Here is a 17,950-nt window from a genome sequence, read left to right as displayed (position 1 = left end):
ATATACGTTAATTTCACATTTTAACATTTTCAGATAGGAACTATTCATCTGCAACAGAAGATGAATTTCTTTTACTACTTTTATCACATCTTTGCCAAAGCTACCGTTAAGTGAGGTGGCTGCAATCATTTAGTCATCGCTGTAGCTGCAGAAGGCTTTTGAAGAGCAGGTTTTGCTTCATACCTGCAAACATGCACACCTCGATCAAACTACTAAAGCTCCACACAAGCAACTTTAATGAGCGTAGCTACTAAAGCAGAGAGATTTCCAGGTCAAAAAGGCAAAAAAATAAACATGAGCTTCACAGTCATATTCAGACTCTGAGTAAGGTTATATTTTGCACTTGTTTGCATCTGAAAGCTTTCGGTGGTGAATCAAAGCCACCCGGAGCCCCGAGGCCTCCTATGAGACGAGAAGACTCAACGCAGTGACGAGAATCAGCGTGCATCGTCTGAGCTTGAAAAACAGGAAATAAGGGGTTAAAACTCTTGACGTTTGAATTTTCCACCCAACCACAGTGTTGCTGCCTGTAAACAGCACGATCAGTGCAGCATGACCTAAACTGTACCCACAGGTCGCCTTCTGCAGCCTCACAGTCCATGCACCAGCAACAATTCTTAAGTGTTTCTGTATTTCTGCTCGCTGTGCACCGAGCGCATCCTCGGTATCGATGAGCTAATCTCGCCATGAACCAGAGAGGAGCTGCTTCCAAACATTATATCATCTTCTTATCTACAGATCAGCCACCCAGTTTTCTGCAAAGTCCACTTTGTTGACTCATTTGTTGAACTTGTTTTTCTTCCTTTCACTGTTGAATTGTGTTTTTTTTTCTGAATCTGATTGGAAGATTATGAAAACAATAGAAAAAAAAACCCAAAACAAAACCTCCAACAAACAAACAAGCAAAAAGCAAGCAGAGCAAAGATTTTCTTGATTTTCTAAGGGTATATTTGTTTGAATCAAATGTGCTTGTACAAAATACCTGCACCATTTTGTGATAGCCAACAGTGTCTTGCAAAAGTATGTAGCGTATACTGCTAGAACTTGGGATTTTATGTAATGGATCAGCACAAAACAGGGAATAAATGTGAGCTGAAGTGAAATAGACACATGGTTTTTACATGATTTTAAGAAAAAAATATCTAAAAAAAAAAAAAAGTGTCCGTTCAGAAACTAACTGCATCCTGAGCAGAGTTAATAAACACAAGAACAGTTTGTTGTTTAGCTGGATTTCATTTAGGGTTACCAGAGTATAAATGGAGCTGAATACCCATCAATGTTTTTCATTTTTAAATGTAATTTTTTTTTTTTTTATGTAAAGCATTTTATTTTCCTACCATAACACAATTAAGTTCTGCTTCTTTGATGGTCAATCATATAAAGAGCAAGGCGCAACGTTTAACTGGTAAAACCCACAAGTGCTGATTTTATCAATATACCTGTCCAAAAAAGCACATTTGACAATTTTGTGAGCTAAAAATAAACTGCACAAGCTGTGGTTCGGTACAGTGGCAACCAGCCTACAACCACAGACATTTTATATATTTCTATTCTTTTCTCTGTGGTGGCTCTTTAAGTACCTTAATGTGCATTTTGGCCCTTTTCAGCAGGCTCAGGGTGGTGTGTCTCGTGCTGTCTGGACCCAAAGGCACCAGCTTCTTCAACTGCTCCAAGTAGAGTCGTAGCTTGGCACGTCTGCAAGCACACAGGAACAAAATGAGTCAGCACCTGCCAAGAACCATGAGCGCACCCACGCACAAACACGCAAACCCACGCAGACACACGCAGGTAGAGAGGATCGTCCTCAAAGCTGCAGAAGCAAACGTTGCTCCATGTGTGCTCTGACCGTCACGGCCCGATCTTGTGCTGGAAAACGCGAGCAGTGATGGAGAACAATTTGAGTTGGAAGGCGAGATCTTTTCAGTGCCTCAGCTGGACTGGAGTCTCAGTGGTAGCACTGGTTTTAAAGCTCAAAAAGTTTGCTTAAGAACAGCAATCAGCAGTTTTAGATTCTTTTTGTCCAGTTAGTTAAATATACTATATTTACATAATATCTTTTTTATTTTTTTTTATTTCCAGTGTCTTGCATTTTAGCTTGAGATGGTTTCCAGAATTAACTTATCCTGAAATAAAATAAATGACTCGATAAATATATTGAATAGCAATTGTCACTGCAATATTAACGTGCGCTGTATCGCAAACACAAAACACTGCTTGGACACAACATGTGATGTGACGGGCCGTTATACGTGACTGATAAAGCGCCGCACAGCAAAACTGATCCAGTCAGTCCGATGGACTTTGGCTGCACTTGATGCTCATGCCTGATGGAAAACGTAGATGCTAAAGCTAACAGAGAGGTGTGGACACTGTGATGACATGGAAGCAGTGAAGACAGAGAAAGAAGTGGGTTCAGTCATGATTAGCATTGAAAACTGATATTGAACAATAATATTGCAACTGTGCGTTTTCCTATTGCTGAACACATCAACGGAGTTGAATTTACCACATGTTTATTTGATATTTTTGCCAATAATGATAAAGAAAATCAGGGTTACAAACAACCTTTAGTCATGCTAATATTTTTAGCCACATCATAAGAATATCGTACAACTACTTGCATGATTTTCTTTGGCTTTTTTCATGTAAACTATCGAGGTACTTTTTTTTTTTTTTTTTTTTAAGAAAACATTTGTATTTACTTTGTTTTCCTAAAACAGACAGCAATTAATTCCTCCTCCCTTAATCTAAATAAGAGTAAATCTTCCAGTCTGCTAGTTAAACATAACCACTGAGGGCAAAGTCACTACAGATAGAAGAGGCAGTGATGGGGAATGCGACTAATGTACGCTGGCGATCCTTAAATGTCTCATAAACAGACAAACCAGCAAAACCTCAAAACCACCTACAGTCAAAACTATGAGCAGCACTCACCCCACCCACCTACTCTCAGAAAAACGATCAGTTAACGTTTAAACAACAGTGCGAGTATGACAAAACTGACAGATAAAACGAATTTATTGTTTCTTGTGGCTGATCGTATCAACGAGGAACAGGTGGACCAGGATGCAAGACTCTCGTCAACACCCACACAGTCTCAGTATGACAGCTTTTATTTTCTGTTTCATTCAACTTGGTACAGAGTCTTTCGGTTTTCCTCACGGTGGTGTCACCCGTCTTCAAAACACACCGAAATGTCAAACCTGCTCGAATAACAGCTAGCAAAGTCGCAGGGAAAATGTGGGAAAGCACTGTTGACCAAAATGGCGTCAATGATATGATGAACATCTGTTCTAGTGAGTTTAATGCTGATCCAAGATGTAGATTGTGACCCTAGAAATCTCAGCATCCAGTCCAAAGCCCTGCAGGCCAACAACCCAGTACCCCTGGGTAAACGGCTCTCTGGATGCACCGTCGGGATGTTTATTTAGGTGATAGCGAGGACAAATCAGAGTTAATCTGTGTGTGCAAGAGGAGCTCTTTTTTCTCTTGACACTGTATATGATTTACAACGTCGACTGAGGCGGCGTGCCCCCTCTCTCTGTTCTGGGTTCATTCAGATTTCTTCATGAAAGCCTTTCAACCCTCCGTTAGTCAAGAAGGTCCGTGTACAGTTTCTTTGTTCTGGGCTCTCCGTCCCCTTCTGTCTCTCCAGCTCCTTTGGCTGAACGGTAAACAAACTCCTAGCAATGCGAGATCTGCTCTGGCCATCACAATAAACCTAATCAGAGCAAAAAAGCGCACTGGGGCGAGTTGAAGCACGAAGCCTCAGCAATTACAGCCACGTCGCCAGTGCAGAACGTCTTCTCTTCCTTTCAGGAAGGGCGTCACCTGCATTTTCCACAGGACCCGCAACATAATAAACTTCCTGAATGAGAGGGACGTGTTTATTTCTGAGGGATCTGGTTAGAGCTTTAATGTGTCGGAAATATGAACGAGTCCTTTCTGTCTGCAGGTGTATGGAGGTGTTCCACGAAAGAGGGCATGTGAAAGTGCTCCAGCTCTTTTAATCCCCACAAACCCTTGCTCCTGGGGAAAAAAAAAAAAAAAAAAAAACTCGGACCGAACCCCTTCAACTCCCTGCTCCACCCTGCCAATACCAACACGCCCTTAATCCCACTGGAAAACAAGTGTCCTCTGAGGTCAGGGGCGGGGGGCCATCCCCGACCCGCTCCAGTCCAGCCACATGAAGCGCTTGGTCTGCAGCCAGGGGAAGCAGGCAGGAAGGAGCAGGGGGTCTGCAGCAGAAGGGTGTTTTTTTTTTTTTTGGGAACAGGAGCTGGGTCTGAGTTGGTGGACGACTTTTTCTGGGGTTGAAAAGAAGGGCTCTTTCAGCGCAGTGTGCTCAGCTGCACCAGGCATCCTCCAAAGGGTAATTTGAGCCAACCATCATGGACCCCTACCTCAGTCTCAGCTTCTCTTGTGATAAAATAATAAAAACAAGGCGGTTCCCCCCCAAATAGCGTGCCTGGCGATCCAACTCCCCGTGTAGAAAACTTTGGTTTTCATTCCTGCGCCAATGATTTGCTCTCCGTACTTGAAAAAGCATCAAAACCTCGGAAATGTTGTCAGATTTCGTCACGTGACAACAAACTTTAGTGGATTTAATTGTGGCCAACAAACGTAGTGCAGAGTTGTGAAGTGAAAGAAAAATCGTACCTTCTCAAAAGTTTTCGCAAATAAAAATCTGAAAAGTGTGGTGTGCTGCAGCTCGAAGGTCCTGGCCTGGAGACTTTCTGTATTGAGTTAGCATGTATGTGTCCCACTTGTGGGGCTTCTCCCCACAATCCACCTTTGGGGGTTCGTCTCTAGCAGCTTTACACATCTACAGACTGGAATTTATCCCCCAAAATAACTAACGCTCCACTCAATTTGATAGGCAGCAATTTGTAGCACAGGACCGAGAACTGGGCTTTGGTTAGGCCATCCTAACTCATTAATGTGCTTTTATGCAATTTTATAATAGAACAGTACTCTAAGGAGCTAAGGTATAATAGATCTGACACTTATTTCTGTCTTTCACTGAACACCATGCTGAGACATGATAATTATTGTTTCCTCTTTGGCAAACAATCACCTTGTTAAAGCAAATTTCATTTCTGCCTTTTTAACTGCAATATTTTGTGATCAGATTTTTATTTTTTATTTTCTTGCAACAGGATGTTCATTCCATAGCTGCTTCGCATAAATATTCAAATCTGATCTTTCCTGATTTTGTCTGATACGCACATTTGACATGACGCTCACTAGAGACAACCTGACGCTAAATATCACAAAACATAGAAGCCGATCATGTTCATGTTTTTCTACTCTCCTTACAATCAAGTGTTGGGAAGAAGCACAAATATACAGAAGTTGAGGTGTAAGGCTGACTCAATCTAAATGTCCTCGGCATGACCAGCTTCCTTCTCCCGGATGACCAACAGACCCGCCCACCAGGTCACGTCTGCACGTACACAGTTAACAACAATCACACCGCTCTTGCTAAATTAGCAAATTTGTCAATATTTTTAGCGATTTTTTCAAACCCTTAGGAAAAAAGAAGTAACTATTGCTGCAAATACAGTCACGTTCTCTGTTATTGGAAGAGTTTGGCGACAAGCAGCAACCGTACTGCAGTTACAGCGAGCAGCGAGTGCTTCCATGAGTCTGAAAGACTGGGACACTGTAGGCGTAGAGTGACCTTATAATTCCCGACAGAGGTAGTCAATAAAAATAATTGGCGGCCAAAATCAAAACCTGCAATCGGTGCACCCCTAGTGGAAATGTTAGGGAAGTAAAAGTATTTCTGCAAAGGTCTGTATCACTGTTACAACATGTGTAATCCTCTCTTTTAAACCCTCTACATAATAAAGTTTGCATCCTAAACCCCTTGTATTCTCTGATTTATTGCCTTACAGGCTTATTAAAAGCTAAATTTAAGGAAGATGTAAAGTAACTATGGACTGGCATGTGCTATTTTTATATGTCTGCATGCGAGAAGCAAAAAAAAAAAAAAAAAAAAAAAAAGGTTTAAGATAAATTCCCCAATTTATTATGAAACAGCAAATGAGGTATCTGTTATAATTCATTCACCCTGATGAGTTGAGAAGATTGCTGTAATCTTTGACTTCACAAAAAGGTTGGGAATTATAGAAAATAGCTTTAGACTTCCACAATGTTTCCAGCTTTACACGCTGACAAATGCACTCCAGTCTGTGTTGGGAACATCTTTGTTTAAGGAGAGCGTTGTGTTCCTGATGCATATCAACAGGACAGGATCTCGCTCAGCCCAGCATTGTGTCTCTGTCAGCTCCCTTCGAAGCAGCATGTGCTCCCCGTCACGAGACGCGCCGTGTTTTTCCTCAAGAGAGCAACAGTGATTTGCGGCGGGGACCGGGACCCTCGCTCACTCGTTGTTTGTTATTCCTGAGCCGAAGTCACGCGATGTTTATCAGATCGTCAGAAACAGCATCTGATGAACGTGATCGCCGTGTCCCTGAGAGTTTTCACCATCTGAGCTGTGTCGTTTTGTGTCACAACAAATTTTCCAATTTGGGTTCAGATCAGGATGCTTTTTGATAAAAAAAAATAAAAAAACACAGCATGAGGCAGTTAGTTAGGGCCAGTTACGAGTTCAGAGAAGTGAAAACTCAAAGAGTTTTATTGTGTGACAGAGACAATACACAAAACTCACCCTGTTTTCAATCTGACTCTCCTGGGAAATGTTGTGTTTACTGTGTTTGAGCAAAGCTAAAGCTGTGCCGATGCAAAAGGAATTACATTTTCTTTAAGTTGTTCAAATGTGCGTTAAACTAAATCAAGTAACCTGCATCTTTCTGGCATTATTTGAGCTATTGACTGATTCACTAGAATTTGATTTCCATGTTTACTTATCTGCTGGGAATCAATACAATCATTAAACAACCAAATAATCCTATTTTCACAAGTACAACTCCTTTGTTTAGAATATACCGTAGACTTATTTCATAATTTTTTACCCTGGTTTAAATAAGGTGTATTTCACAAAGTGAAATTGAAGTCAAATCCTCTGATTATGTGCACAAACTTGGAAAATAACGATTATTCTGAACACAATGTCATGGACATTGCAAAGTTAAAATTTAACAATTTATTCTGTCCAAATGGTGCTGATATTTTTTTATGTATTTTTTATGTACTTACTAATTAGCATGTACGGGCTTGAGCAAAAAAAAAAAAAAAAAAAAACTTTTACTGAAGAAAACTAAATACAACAAACTGAGTAGAATTATCTGGCTCGATCAATTGGCAAATACAGGAAAATATTTATACTAGTATTTTTTATGTCTAAGGGAGCCAAGTGGAGAACAGACTGAAGGGGCCCCAAAGGGTTAACAGAAAAGAAGTGTAACAGCAGCATGGTAACAGTGAGAAGTCGTGGCGCTTGCAGAGAAATCACCACCTGACTGTTTTCACGAGCTGAGTACCACGGGAGGATTTGTGTTTAACCTCTGGTCTTCACTCCCCCTCCCCATCAGGGACTGGGTGCCAAAACAAAGCCAAGACTTCAGGGAGGAAAAAAGCAACTCAAAAATGACACACTGCTTAAAGTGAAAAAAGTTATTTAAACTGCTGATGCACACTTCAGTTTTGCTGAGTTCAGATCTTGTTTTTTTGTTGTTGTTTTTTTTTTTTTTATCTAAGACCTGCTCGCGCAAACAACTGGCTTTGTTGCTAAAGAGAACTTTCAGCAACATGCCAATTTATATAGATGCACTTATAGAGCTAGTTAGAAAAGAGGTAGCTGCTGCTCACACACACACACACACACACACACGCAAACGCACGTCCTCCTGGATGTAGAGTGTCCCAGGACGCCTTTGTGTCCCCCCACAAAGAGCTATAGGGCCTGAGAAGGCAAACTAGTGCAAACAGCAAGTCTTCACCCGTCACTCACTGAGCTGTTTAATGAACTTAAAGCCATGCATTCCTTTTCCCATGCATGCACGACAGAGTGGCACATCTGGCACAGAGCCAAGCCTGCAGAACGGAGGTCAGATGTCGTCAGAATCTCCACTGCGGTTTTTCTTGCAACTGCTAGAGTTGGCACGCTCTGATCTCCGCTAAAGTTAAAGAGGACGATACATTAGAACGTCCAGCTCAGGGGTTGTTTTTGCCAGAGCCTGTAAGACATCAGCATACGAAATGATGCTTTGACTGGGTCTCAAAAGGACCCAGCAGCAAAACTTCAAGTGTAGTGGGAAGGAATGGTCGGTATGAGATGGTGAAACTCCCCGTAAAATGATCAGCATTTAAACAACAGGCACAACGTGATGTAACGTCTTCTAACTGCATATAGATTATTACGATTTTAATTAGGTTCTCTGTGACGTTTAGGAGCAACAAGATGAAAAATTTAAATAGTTGTGAAACCGTAGTAGCTGTAAGCAGTGTGTGCTTGCATCTGACAGGACAATTTTAAAATAAGTATCCAAGTCCTGTTTTTGAAAGGTCACAACGAAACACTGTTTATCTTTGTCACACAGGTAGAAAATGAAACGTTCCCTCTTTGAGCTCCTAATGACATTACTTAGCTGACCCCGGGAGTTATGTTATAATTCTAGGAGAGAATTTTCTGCTTTCTAAAACAGCAGTTTTACTCACTTTAATGCAACGAAAAGAGCAAAATTAAACGTAAAGAGGAACAACCCTCGGTAAATATTTTGTGCCTGCTCCCTTTACAGCGTGTCTCCCCAGCGAGAGGCGTTGCGTGAGTTTGGATCGCCACAGTGAAACACCCTGGAATGTAAAGCTGCCAGCAGAGCGCCTCTACATCTGGCTGGCAGGTTCCTGAGGAGAACGAGGCAGATGGGAGGGAAGGTTGGAGGGTCAGCAAGGGACCCTGCCCAGGGGCCCTGCCGAGGAAACGACACACGCAATCCTTCAGCAGCCCTTCATTAGTCTGCCTGTCACCCTCCGGGCCCGCCAAAGACATGTTTACATTCAACACAAAGCCGGAGTGCCGTCTCGGGAAGGCGAGACCTAACAGAAGTTACTGCAGCAGTTCATATGAAACCGGAGGGTTGGTTCACCACGTCAGCGATACGGAAGGCGCACACACCCCGAGACACGAGAGGCTTTTATCACCACAATATGAAATGTCAGTCGTCTGGGACGAGCCGTGTTTGTTTTCTGTCATCGAAGACGCCACGCCCATTGAGAGCGGTGACAGCTACCAAGGTGAGGCAGACAGATCCAGGTTCCCCCTCGACCCAGTTCGTGGCTGCTGGAACGTGGCTCTCACTCACCCTCACATGACCCGACTCTCACACACGCATATTCTGTGAACAGAAACCTGAACATTGTCTCCGTTTTTATAGCAAAACTCTTCAGAAAGGCTTCAGCACGCGTTAAGTGCGATTAAAGTTCACAAAATAGTAGCATTTGTGTGTGGCTGATGCATCGTAGTAAAACTACCACGCAACAAACAGGAATTTCCACAGGGCGTGCTCGGGAATGCCGAGTAATTGGATTCATTTGATTGTTGTAGTGTACTGAAACGATCCCCTCGTGTGTGTGTACGGATCATTGCAAAATCCCTTCCACAGAGCAGCCAGCTTACAGTGGTGTTAACAGAAAAACACATGTGAACTGGATTTTAAAGAGGTGAGCGCGTGAGAGCGCGAACGTGGAGGCGCGGTTTACCCTTTGTGCATCTCGGAGCCCTTTCAGGGCGATGCCAAATGACAGACCTGAACGTTACCCGTCTTCTGCTGCGTGTGCCGAAAAGCACATCTGCGCAGTTTGCATGGACCAGCAGAAACAAGTTCCCGGAGCGCAATAAACACATCAAACCCTTATTATAGCGAGCTTTTATAGTGATCTCAGTCAATATTTAACAAACAAGATAGTGGTGGCATGACATCAGATTTCTGGCTCCTTGCTGACTGAGAAAGTTAGATAGTTAACCGGAGTCAGGCCAATTTAGTGCTTCAGGAGTCAATTTTTTTTTTCTATAAAGTTTTTTGAATGCTTTGTGGTTTATGCAGAACTGAAACCTTGAAACAAGATCATTGCATGAACTTAAAAAGTCATTAAAGTATTTGTTGTAGTTCTGGCTGAGGAGATTGGATGATATTTTAAGCTCGGACAAAATTACAAAGCACAGGCCTTCACCTCCTGAACCTGCTCTACTTTAGGTCTGCTTGGCAGATTTCAATGCAAATACTCTTTTAACATTCTCTAATGCTCCATTTTAGATATTAATGAGTTAGGTTAGCTAGGGACATTGTTTTGTGTAGCTTTTAAGTTTAAATCATGAGGCTCATTAAAAGGTGTTTTTAAAAAGTCTCACATTGGCTCACTAAAACGTAGCAGAAATTATTTTTAAAATAATAATAATAATAATAATAATAATAATAATAATAATAAAAAAACCCTCCATGTAGGTAGTGTAGCATGTAGTCACGTGTGACTGCTTTCTTGCTAGAAGAATTGAAACGAGCTGCAGTGAATGCAGCTGCAGAACTCTGTGGAGTTTTGAGCTCCCCAAGCCATCCGCCGAGTCTCCCCCATAAATTCAGCCTCTGTTACTTAACTCCACATTCCAGCATATGTGTTGCATGCTCCGCTGACCTAAATTTCAGGTTGCCTGCTTGACAACACACATACTGTAGAAGTCAACCAGTGTGTGTGTGTGTGCGCGCGCGTGTGTGTGTGTGTGCTTCTCATTCCACTCCTTCTGCCGTACTCGAGAACGTCTCGACAAACAGTTTCCTTTTCAGGTGCATGTGGTTTGGATCAAAGTATGAAAGGTTGGAGCAGCAAACATTTCTCATCTTACCCTTTTTAAAGCATCCAAACAAAATCTTGCTTTGTTTAAGAAACATCTAAACATAGCGCTTAATTAGGGAAACCGTCTTAAAGCTGCGTCATTCAAATTTGTAAGCTTCCTCCTTGGAGTATGTTTAGACTCCAACATAGACCCGAGCACCAGTGCACCTAACTGTACGGACATTAAGACTGCGTCCAGCATGGCTTCTCTTGTAAGCATCAGATGTTGTGAGCTAATAATTAGAGGTTTTGCTAGAGGACACCCTGCAGCACCAGATGAAAAGCAAAGGAGGAACATTCTTCGCTAAATGTAGGTCTGAAGCACTCGTATTCTCCTATTCTAGGTGTTTCTATGCGAGTGTCTGCATAAACAAAACAACAAAAAAAAGTGTGATAAATTTAAAAAACATCTAAAGATTTGTAGCACTCTGGATCAATTATGTGGCACAAATTCACAAATTTGTTTCTACATGTTACCAATTTGTCCTAATTTACTTTTATTTCATACCCGTAAAAAATAAAAATACTTTCTACCTGAGCGCTGTGTAACAGTTTATTGATGTCTTTATGGAGAAAAATTGCATTGTCAAAAGTTATGCATAATTAAGAATTTAAAATTTCTACACATGTAAGGTGAGATCCTCCAGTCTAAAACGAGTAATTTGTTTTTTTCATTTTGAGATTAGAAAACAGAATTTGTCTTTATGCAATTGGTCCGGTCATATTTCTGCTTTTATGCGTGACAGGCTTGATGCACTGCAGTACAACAGCAGCATTCAGTCTTGTTATTGCAGCTCAAGCTTTGAGCACTGTGACTGTAATGAATGTGACTGTGTCCATGGTCATCATTCATTATATTAGCGGCTTGTGTAAGATCTAGGACTCTAGACCGGCATGCACAGGAGGAATTTAACTGACACTGTGGCAGAGGGGGAAGTAAATTAAACATGCTATCACGTGAGTGTGCACACATCACATTTTATCAAACCTGGAGGGAGGAAAGAAACTTTCCTCGCTGTTGAAACTGCTAATCAACAACACAGAAGACAGTTTTTAAAGTGATTTTTGCACCTTATGGTGTAAAATAAAACAAAAGAACTAGCAGGTCAGAATAGAGAGACTCATCAAGGGGTTCTGTGAGCGGCAGGTCGTCCTACAACTTTGCCCTGCCTCGGGTTCTGCTGACTCAAACACTTTCAGCAAGCAGAATCGGAGAGCCAGAACAAGGAGGTGGAGAGGGGAAGGGAAGTCAAGATAACAGAAAAACCAGATGTGGTCTCTGGGGTAAAGATGGAGAAAGCAAAGGGGTGAAGAAACAAGAGGGGATTGCATGGGATGGCTTTTCTTTCGAACATGGGTATAATTCAAATGGCTCAGCGGGGAGCAGCTGACTGCCCTATAGGCACACAGAGGAGCTTTTCGAGGGGAAAAAGTCATTCATCTCAGCCAGGAGTAGAGGATAGTGGAGGAGTAAATTTAATTAGCGAGAAGATTAGGCTGACAAATGGCCTGCTTGCTCCTGAAGTGTGCGTGAATTTAAAACAGGATTCAATCTGCGCTCCAGCATATTGCCTGCACTGCAGCACGGAGAAGTAAGAAAACAATATTTAGGGAAAACTAAATCTGGTGATCTCAATTATGTCAAAAACCAGAGCACCTGATAAAGAAAAAGGAGCAGTGGCGGTAAAAATAGGAGAGAAAATCCCTCCCTTGTTTAAGAGAAGTGGAAGCTCAAATGCGCAGCAATATTTTACTGAGTTTAGAGTTCCCGTGAACAGGTGGCATGTGAGAAAGGGAAGGCTGAGTAACTTCTCGGCGTTGCTCGAAAGGGAAACGTGTGGCATGACAAAGCCGTCACAGACGTCATCGAGAGCAGTTGAAGACAGAAAGAGGAAGGAAGCAATGCCAGAGGATACCAACCACACAGGACCAATCGGTTTCTCGATAAACTCAAGCTGAAGTTCTGCAGCTCTGGTAGAGGGGCAGAAAGCATAAGGAAAGGCAGAACCCCAACAGAGGCCGTCTAAATGGAGCTACCGTGGCTAAAGTCGGGCTGCTGCAGATAAGCAGGCTACGTCGGGGACAGATGACCCAGTGGGACTCCAGCCCCCGCCCAGCAGACAACTCTGTCTGATAACGAGACACAAATATATGCAGGGTGCCTCCTGAATGCCTGCCAAGGCAGCAGCGATAGACACCCAAAAGCAGAAGATCAAAGCAGAGCAGTGAGAGAAACTGATGCCGGAGCGAAATGTAGAATCGAGCACTTTTATTTAGTTTGTAAACTATTGCAATAAAATCTGCGACGTGACTTTTTTTCCCCCACATCTATTGGGAGTATGGCTATAAGCTTGTCTATTTTTGGGAAGAAGCTCTTTCATTTACGATATAAATGATAAATTGCCACTGTACCTTATATTAGCCATCACTCATAATTATTGTTAACTGCGCAATTAGGACGGATTAAGATTTAATACACTTTAATAAATTCTTTTGTATTAAATAAATTTGAATAATTCACTTAAGTTGTTCATACCTCTGTAAGATTTAGATCTAAAGACTCTTAATTTTACCAACATTTATCTTTTAACTGGAAATAATGTTAACATTTTGAAGTGGTATGACTTGAATCTGTGTAGGAACTACAGATTAGGGTGATGGCAAGGAGGCATTCCAACCAGATTAACGAAGCTTTTCTACAGTGAAACGCCTTTTACACTGTTTGATTCCTAGAGCTCCGTGTCTCATTTCAAAACCAAACTTCTTGGTTGAAAACATAATACATTTAAATCTACCAGGAGATTTTTTTTTTTTTTTTTTTTTTGAAGGACAGAGTTAAACTTGGAATGCATTGTGGATTTTGCATAAATACTTTCATGGAAACAGAACTGTAAAACATTTTTTTTCCTTCCAATCAGGCATAATAAATTCCAGTAGCATGTCCAATCAGACCTCACCTATAAAATATGCCTCGCGGCATCTAAGCTGCACATTTATTTGCCAATTAGACCGTCTTGTGAACATTAACGGATGGCTCCATGGTCTTGGAGGGTGAACCAAAACATCCCAACCTTTGACCACAGAACGACACTGAGTCAGGGCTCAAACAGCAGCCCCTCCCTAAAGAGGCATCTGATGGCATGATGGAAGAGAAAGGTGACTATGACACTGGGATTAATGAGGATTTAACATGACTGCATGTCTAAAAAGATGTTTCAAACTGGTTGAACAAGACAATCAGAAGAGTTTTGGTTTCAAAATTAATCAGCAGACCAAGAATTTTCATTTTACTTCATTTAAGTTGTTGGAAGTGAGAATAAAAAGGAAAGGACCTAGGCAACCACTGACTAGAAAATTGCTCTTATTTTAACACAACAGTCTGACTACTAGAACAAACCCATATCATGAAATGACACTGAAACCCTAAACTAAAGAGAAAATATGCTCTAGTGTTAATCAGTTTTAAGTATTACTTAGCCATATTCTAGAGTGTTAATTATCCACAGACATTTGCCATACTTGTTATAACACAAACATTGTTGAATATTTATGCTAACGTTAGGTGTGATATTTTAAATATTACGTCATAACTCGTAACTGCAGACCAGCTGAACTGAAATAGAAATGTTTTGCTACTGTAGCTAATATGTCTGCTGTTGGCAGTTTAACAGTATAAATAAGTTGATTTGTGGATACTAGGTAAGGGTTCAATTCACGTTCAGAGCCACAACAACATATAAACAGAGGTTAAATGGTAGGTTCCTACACTAAACGAGTGGACCAAATAATAACCCTCTCAAAAACAAACAGATGTTGCTAACAAGGACACTCTAACTGAGAGAACAAATTATAGCAGAGTTCAATTATTCACACTATTTGCAGACATTTTCAGGCACAGCAAAGTGTGAGATTATATATATATATATACACTGCTTGCCAGTGTATATATCCACCACTAGTCCCCCACTGATAGAGCAGTATCACTAGAGGGATGACATTTTTGTTCAATGCAGATAAAAAACAAGAGGAGGAGTCTTCCAGCTCATGTGTGCAATCGCTACCAATTATTCCAGCCTTACATTGAGTTTGAAGGGTTTTAAATAGTTACCCTACCTAATATTTTATTGTTGTGGATTTTAATACAATATGTGTGGATGTCGTCATGGGCTGGGATGAGAGTTGCACAGTTGTGTACTTTCAAGCCATCACGAATCACATTAATATTTAAAACAAAACAATTAAAGTAACTAATCATTAATTAGAATTAAAAAAATTATTCCTACCACTGACAAATCATTTTTACATATTAAATAATATAAATAGTAAGCAGTATGAATTAAAATATAATGTAACCAACAGTGTTAATTTAGTCTTTTTATTTTAAGGTAAAAAATATAGAATGAAAACCTGGTAAATATTCAACTGATTCTTAATTTTTCACAAGGGTCTAGCTTGTGTGCCGGAAAGATTTGCCAGAAAAAGAAACAACATTACATCAATCTTTACCATTATTTTCACGGATACCCTGATGTGACTGGTAAAGTATGTAGTGCAGGACCTGCACCGTCTCAAGGTCCTGACGTGCGCAACGGACCTTGTAATTTGAGGGCACATGTTCAGACAAAGACTCGCCTCATAGCTTTGCAAATAATAAAAATTACATTGATGAGTGTATGGGGCCCTATTATTACAAACAGAGACCGAAAATTTCCATGCAAACAGTCACAAGTCACAAAAAAAAACAACCACATGACGACATATTGACGGGGTAATTTGTCAGTGTTATAGAACTGAAGAATATTGTACCCAATAAAGGTCATGATGTTGATAAACTGTAAGAGAACTCAGGTGTTTACTAAATATAGTTACGGCTATCTACCTTTTGTAGAGGGAAAAACAAGCTTATGATAAGGGAAGTGAAGTCTTTGCTGGCATGTGCATTTGTCAATTTGGCTGGTCATCACTTTGTTGGTAACAACCAACCACACCCGTCATTGGACATGAGGAAACTTCTGTGTCTCAACCCCTGCGGCCTAATCATCCAGGTCCTACGTCTATGTCTCGCAGGTCACGGCAGAATATGTCCTTACTTGTTTCACTTCATGCAACACACGTACAGTATTACTCACTGCCAGACATGTGACTGGCAAACCCCAACCCTTGACAGTGCGTGTCAGCACTTAAACACGCCCATTTCAGCCACTGCTCACATGCTGCCAGTCACATCAGCTGTTTCTTGAAAGCCACAAGAAAAGGCCAGCTGCATTTACAGGAAATCAAAGAGCCCAAAGAATTTACATCTTCTTATCATGCCTTGAAAAAGTATTCATACGTGCTGAACTTCTGCTGATAGGGCAACTATGAGTTCACAAATGGGAGTGTAGTGTAAGGAGAAAGCCGTTGTTGGAATTAAAAGCACAAATAGTCGATTTTAAAGTTTGCCAAGAGACTTGTGACACAGCAAAAATGTGGAAGGAGGCCTGAGGAGACCAAAATGTAACTTTTTGACCTACATGCAGAGATCTATCTGTGTCTGAAAAACAACACAACACATCATCCTAAACACACACTTGTCATGGTCAAACATGGTGGTGGCTGCATCATGATGTGGGATTATTTTTATTTTATTTTTTCCCTCCGGTGGGGTCAGAGTGATTGGAAGGTGGATGGAACTAAATAGAGTGATATCAGAAAAAAAAAACTGTTAGAGGCTTCAAAAGACTCTAACAGTCGTTTAACAGCAGAAAATCAACCCCAGACATTCAGTATATAGTCAGAGCTGCTATGGAGCAGGTGATAGAATGGCCCAGTCAAAGTCAAGAACTACATTCTACTAAGAATCACTGGCAAGACTTGGACAAAATCGATGTTCAAAGATTCTCCCCAACCAATCTGACTGAGTTTGAGCTATTTTGCAGAAAAGTAATGTGCAAAGCTTGTGTGAAGATCTAAGTATTTATTAAAGGAAGTTGAATAAAAATAGATGCCACAAAACCAGTTTGTATTGCTTAAAAATATTGACAACCATTTATCCTTTCCCTTTCGCTTAATAATTATACAGTACTCATTGTTAGTCTATCAAATTAAATCCCACCAATATACTTTCAAGTTTGCTGTTGTAAAATGAAAAATAATGTTTTTAATGTGTATGTATGAACATTTTTGCAAGGCGGTCTATAATGCTGGGAAAACACTATTTTGTTTTTCTAACTCAAAGGAGTTTGCTTCCTAGCAAGATGGAAGTCTAAACAGAGCAAAAACAGTCATCTGTGTCTCTCGTGCCCACACCATGAATCGTGAGAGCCGTTCCCAAAAATAAGCCGAAGAAAAACAATTTTGTGCTTGAGAGTGTTGCATGCTGGGAAAAAGCCAGATCAGAGAGTGTGCGTGCCATCTGTGGACGTCTGAGTCTGGAGAAATGACAAAAAAAAAGGGTCCAGATCCTCCCCGCCTCCATTCACAGCATTAATTTGGCAGGATTATCTCATTTCTGACAGGATTCCCCCCCGTCTGCCTGCGGATTTCTGCTGTGAAATGGAGAAAGATCTAATGCGCGTCGAGCTGCACTTTGAAATCATCTCATTATCTAATTTCAGACACAATGGACTCTTGGAGGAAGACTCTACATCTGAGTTGCATTGCCGGTTGATTATCACTAAGAGGAATAAATCTGATTTCTACCTCAGAGCTCGGAAACAAAATCGCCAATCAAACAGACTTAAAGAAAATGCACAGGGTTGCAGAGTCAGATATCAACTTACCTGTGTTTTTCAAGCTCATTGTGTGATGATCTGAAAGAAGAAAAGACGAGCGTCAGGGCCAGGATCATAACACCCCAAGATCATCACATAGCATGAGATTCAGTGTAATAATAAAAGACTAAATGAGTCAAACAAACACATGCAAAAAGATCCGAAAGGTTACATTGCACAGTGATGTGATGCAACAAAAAAGGCTCTAAAGTGAACAAATCTGTAGTACAGTGTAAGAGATTTGACAAATAAGGAGCAGAAACATGCTCAGGCATGGCAACAGGTGTGTTTTAACAATCAGCAGCCTTTCTGCATGACCCTACAGCATCATCAGATTTTAAGTTACGGTAGTATTAATATTTAATAAGATGCTGAGAAAAATGTATACTTTATTCAGGTGAGGC

At 40.9% G+C, this 17,950-nt stretch overlaps 1 protein-coding gene across 1 annotated transcript in view; it reads right to left on the bottom strand.

Annotated features, from left to right (window-relative positions):
• mxd4 (MAX dimerization protein 4) overlaps positions 1–17,950 on the bottom strand; it is a 29,472-nt gene that overhangs the window by 3,976 nt on the left and 7,546 nt on the right. Inside the window, exons 3-4 of the mRNA XM_044115763.1 lie at positions 17,556–17,585; positions 1,581–1,695 (exon numbers count right to left, since the gene is read on the bottom strand). Of these exons, the coding sequence (XP_043971698.1) occupies positions 1,581–1,695; positions 17,556–17,585 (145 nt within the window). The remainder of the gene's footprint in view (positions 1–1,580; positions 1,696–17,555; positions 17,586–17,950) is intronic.

The sequence above is a fragment of the Gambusia affinis genome, linkage group LG04, assembly GCF_019740435.1.
Source record: "Gambusia affinis linkage group LG04, SWU_Gaff_1.0, whole genome shotgun sequence".
Taxonomy (NCBI): Eukaryota; Metazoa; Chordata; class Actinopteri; order Cyprinodontiformes; family Poeciliidae; genus Gambusia; species Gambusia affinis.
The sequence above is the reverse complement of the archived record's forward strand: the minus strand, read 5'-3'. Positions and strand labels throughout refer to the sequence as shown.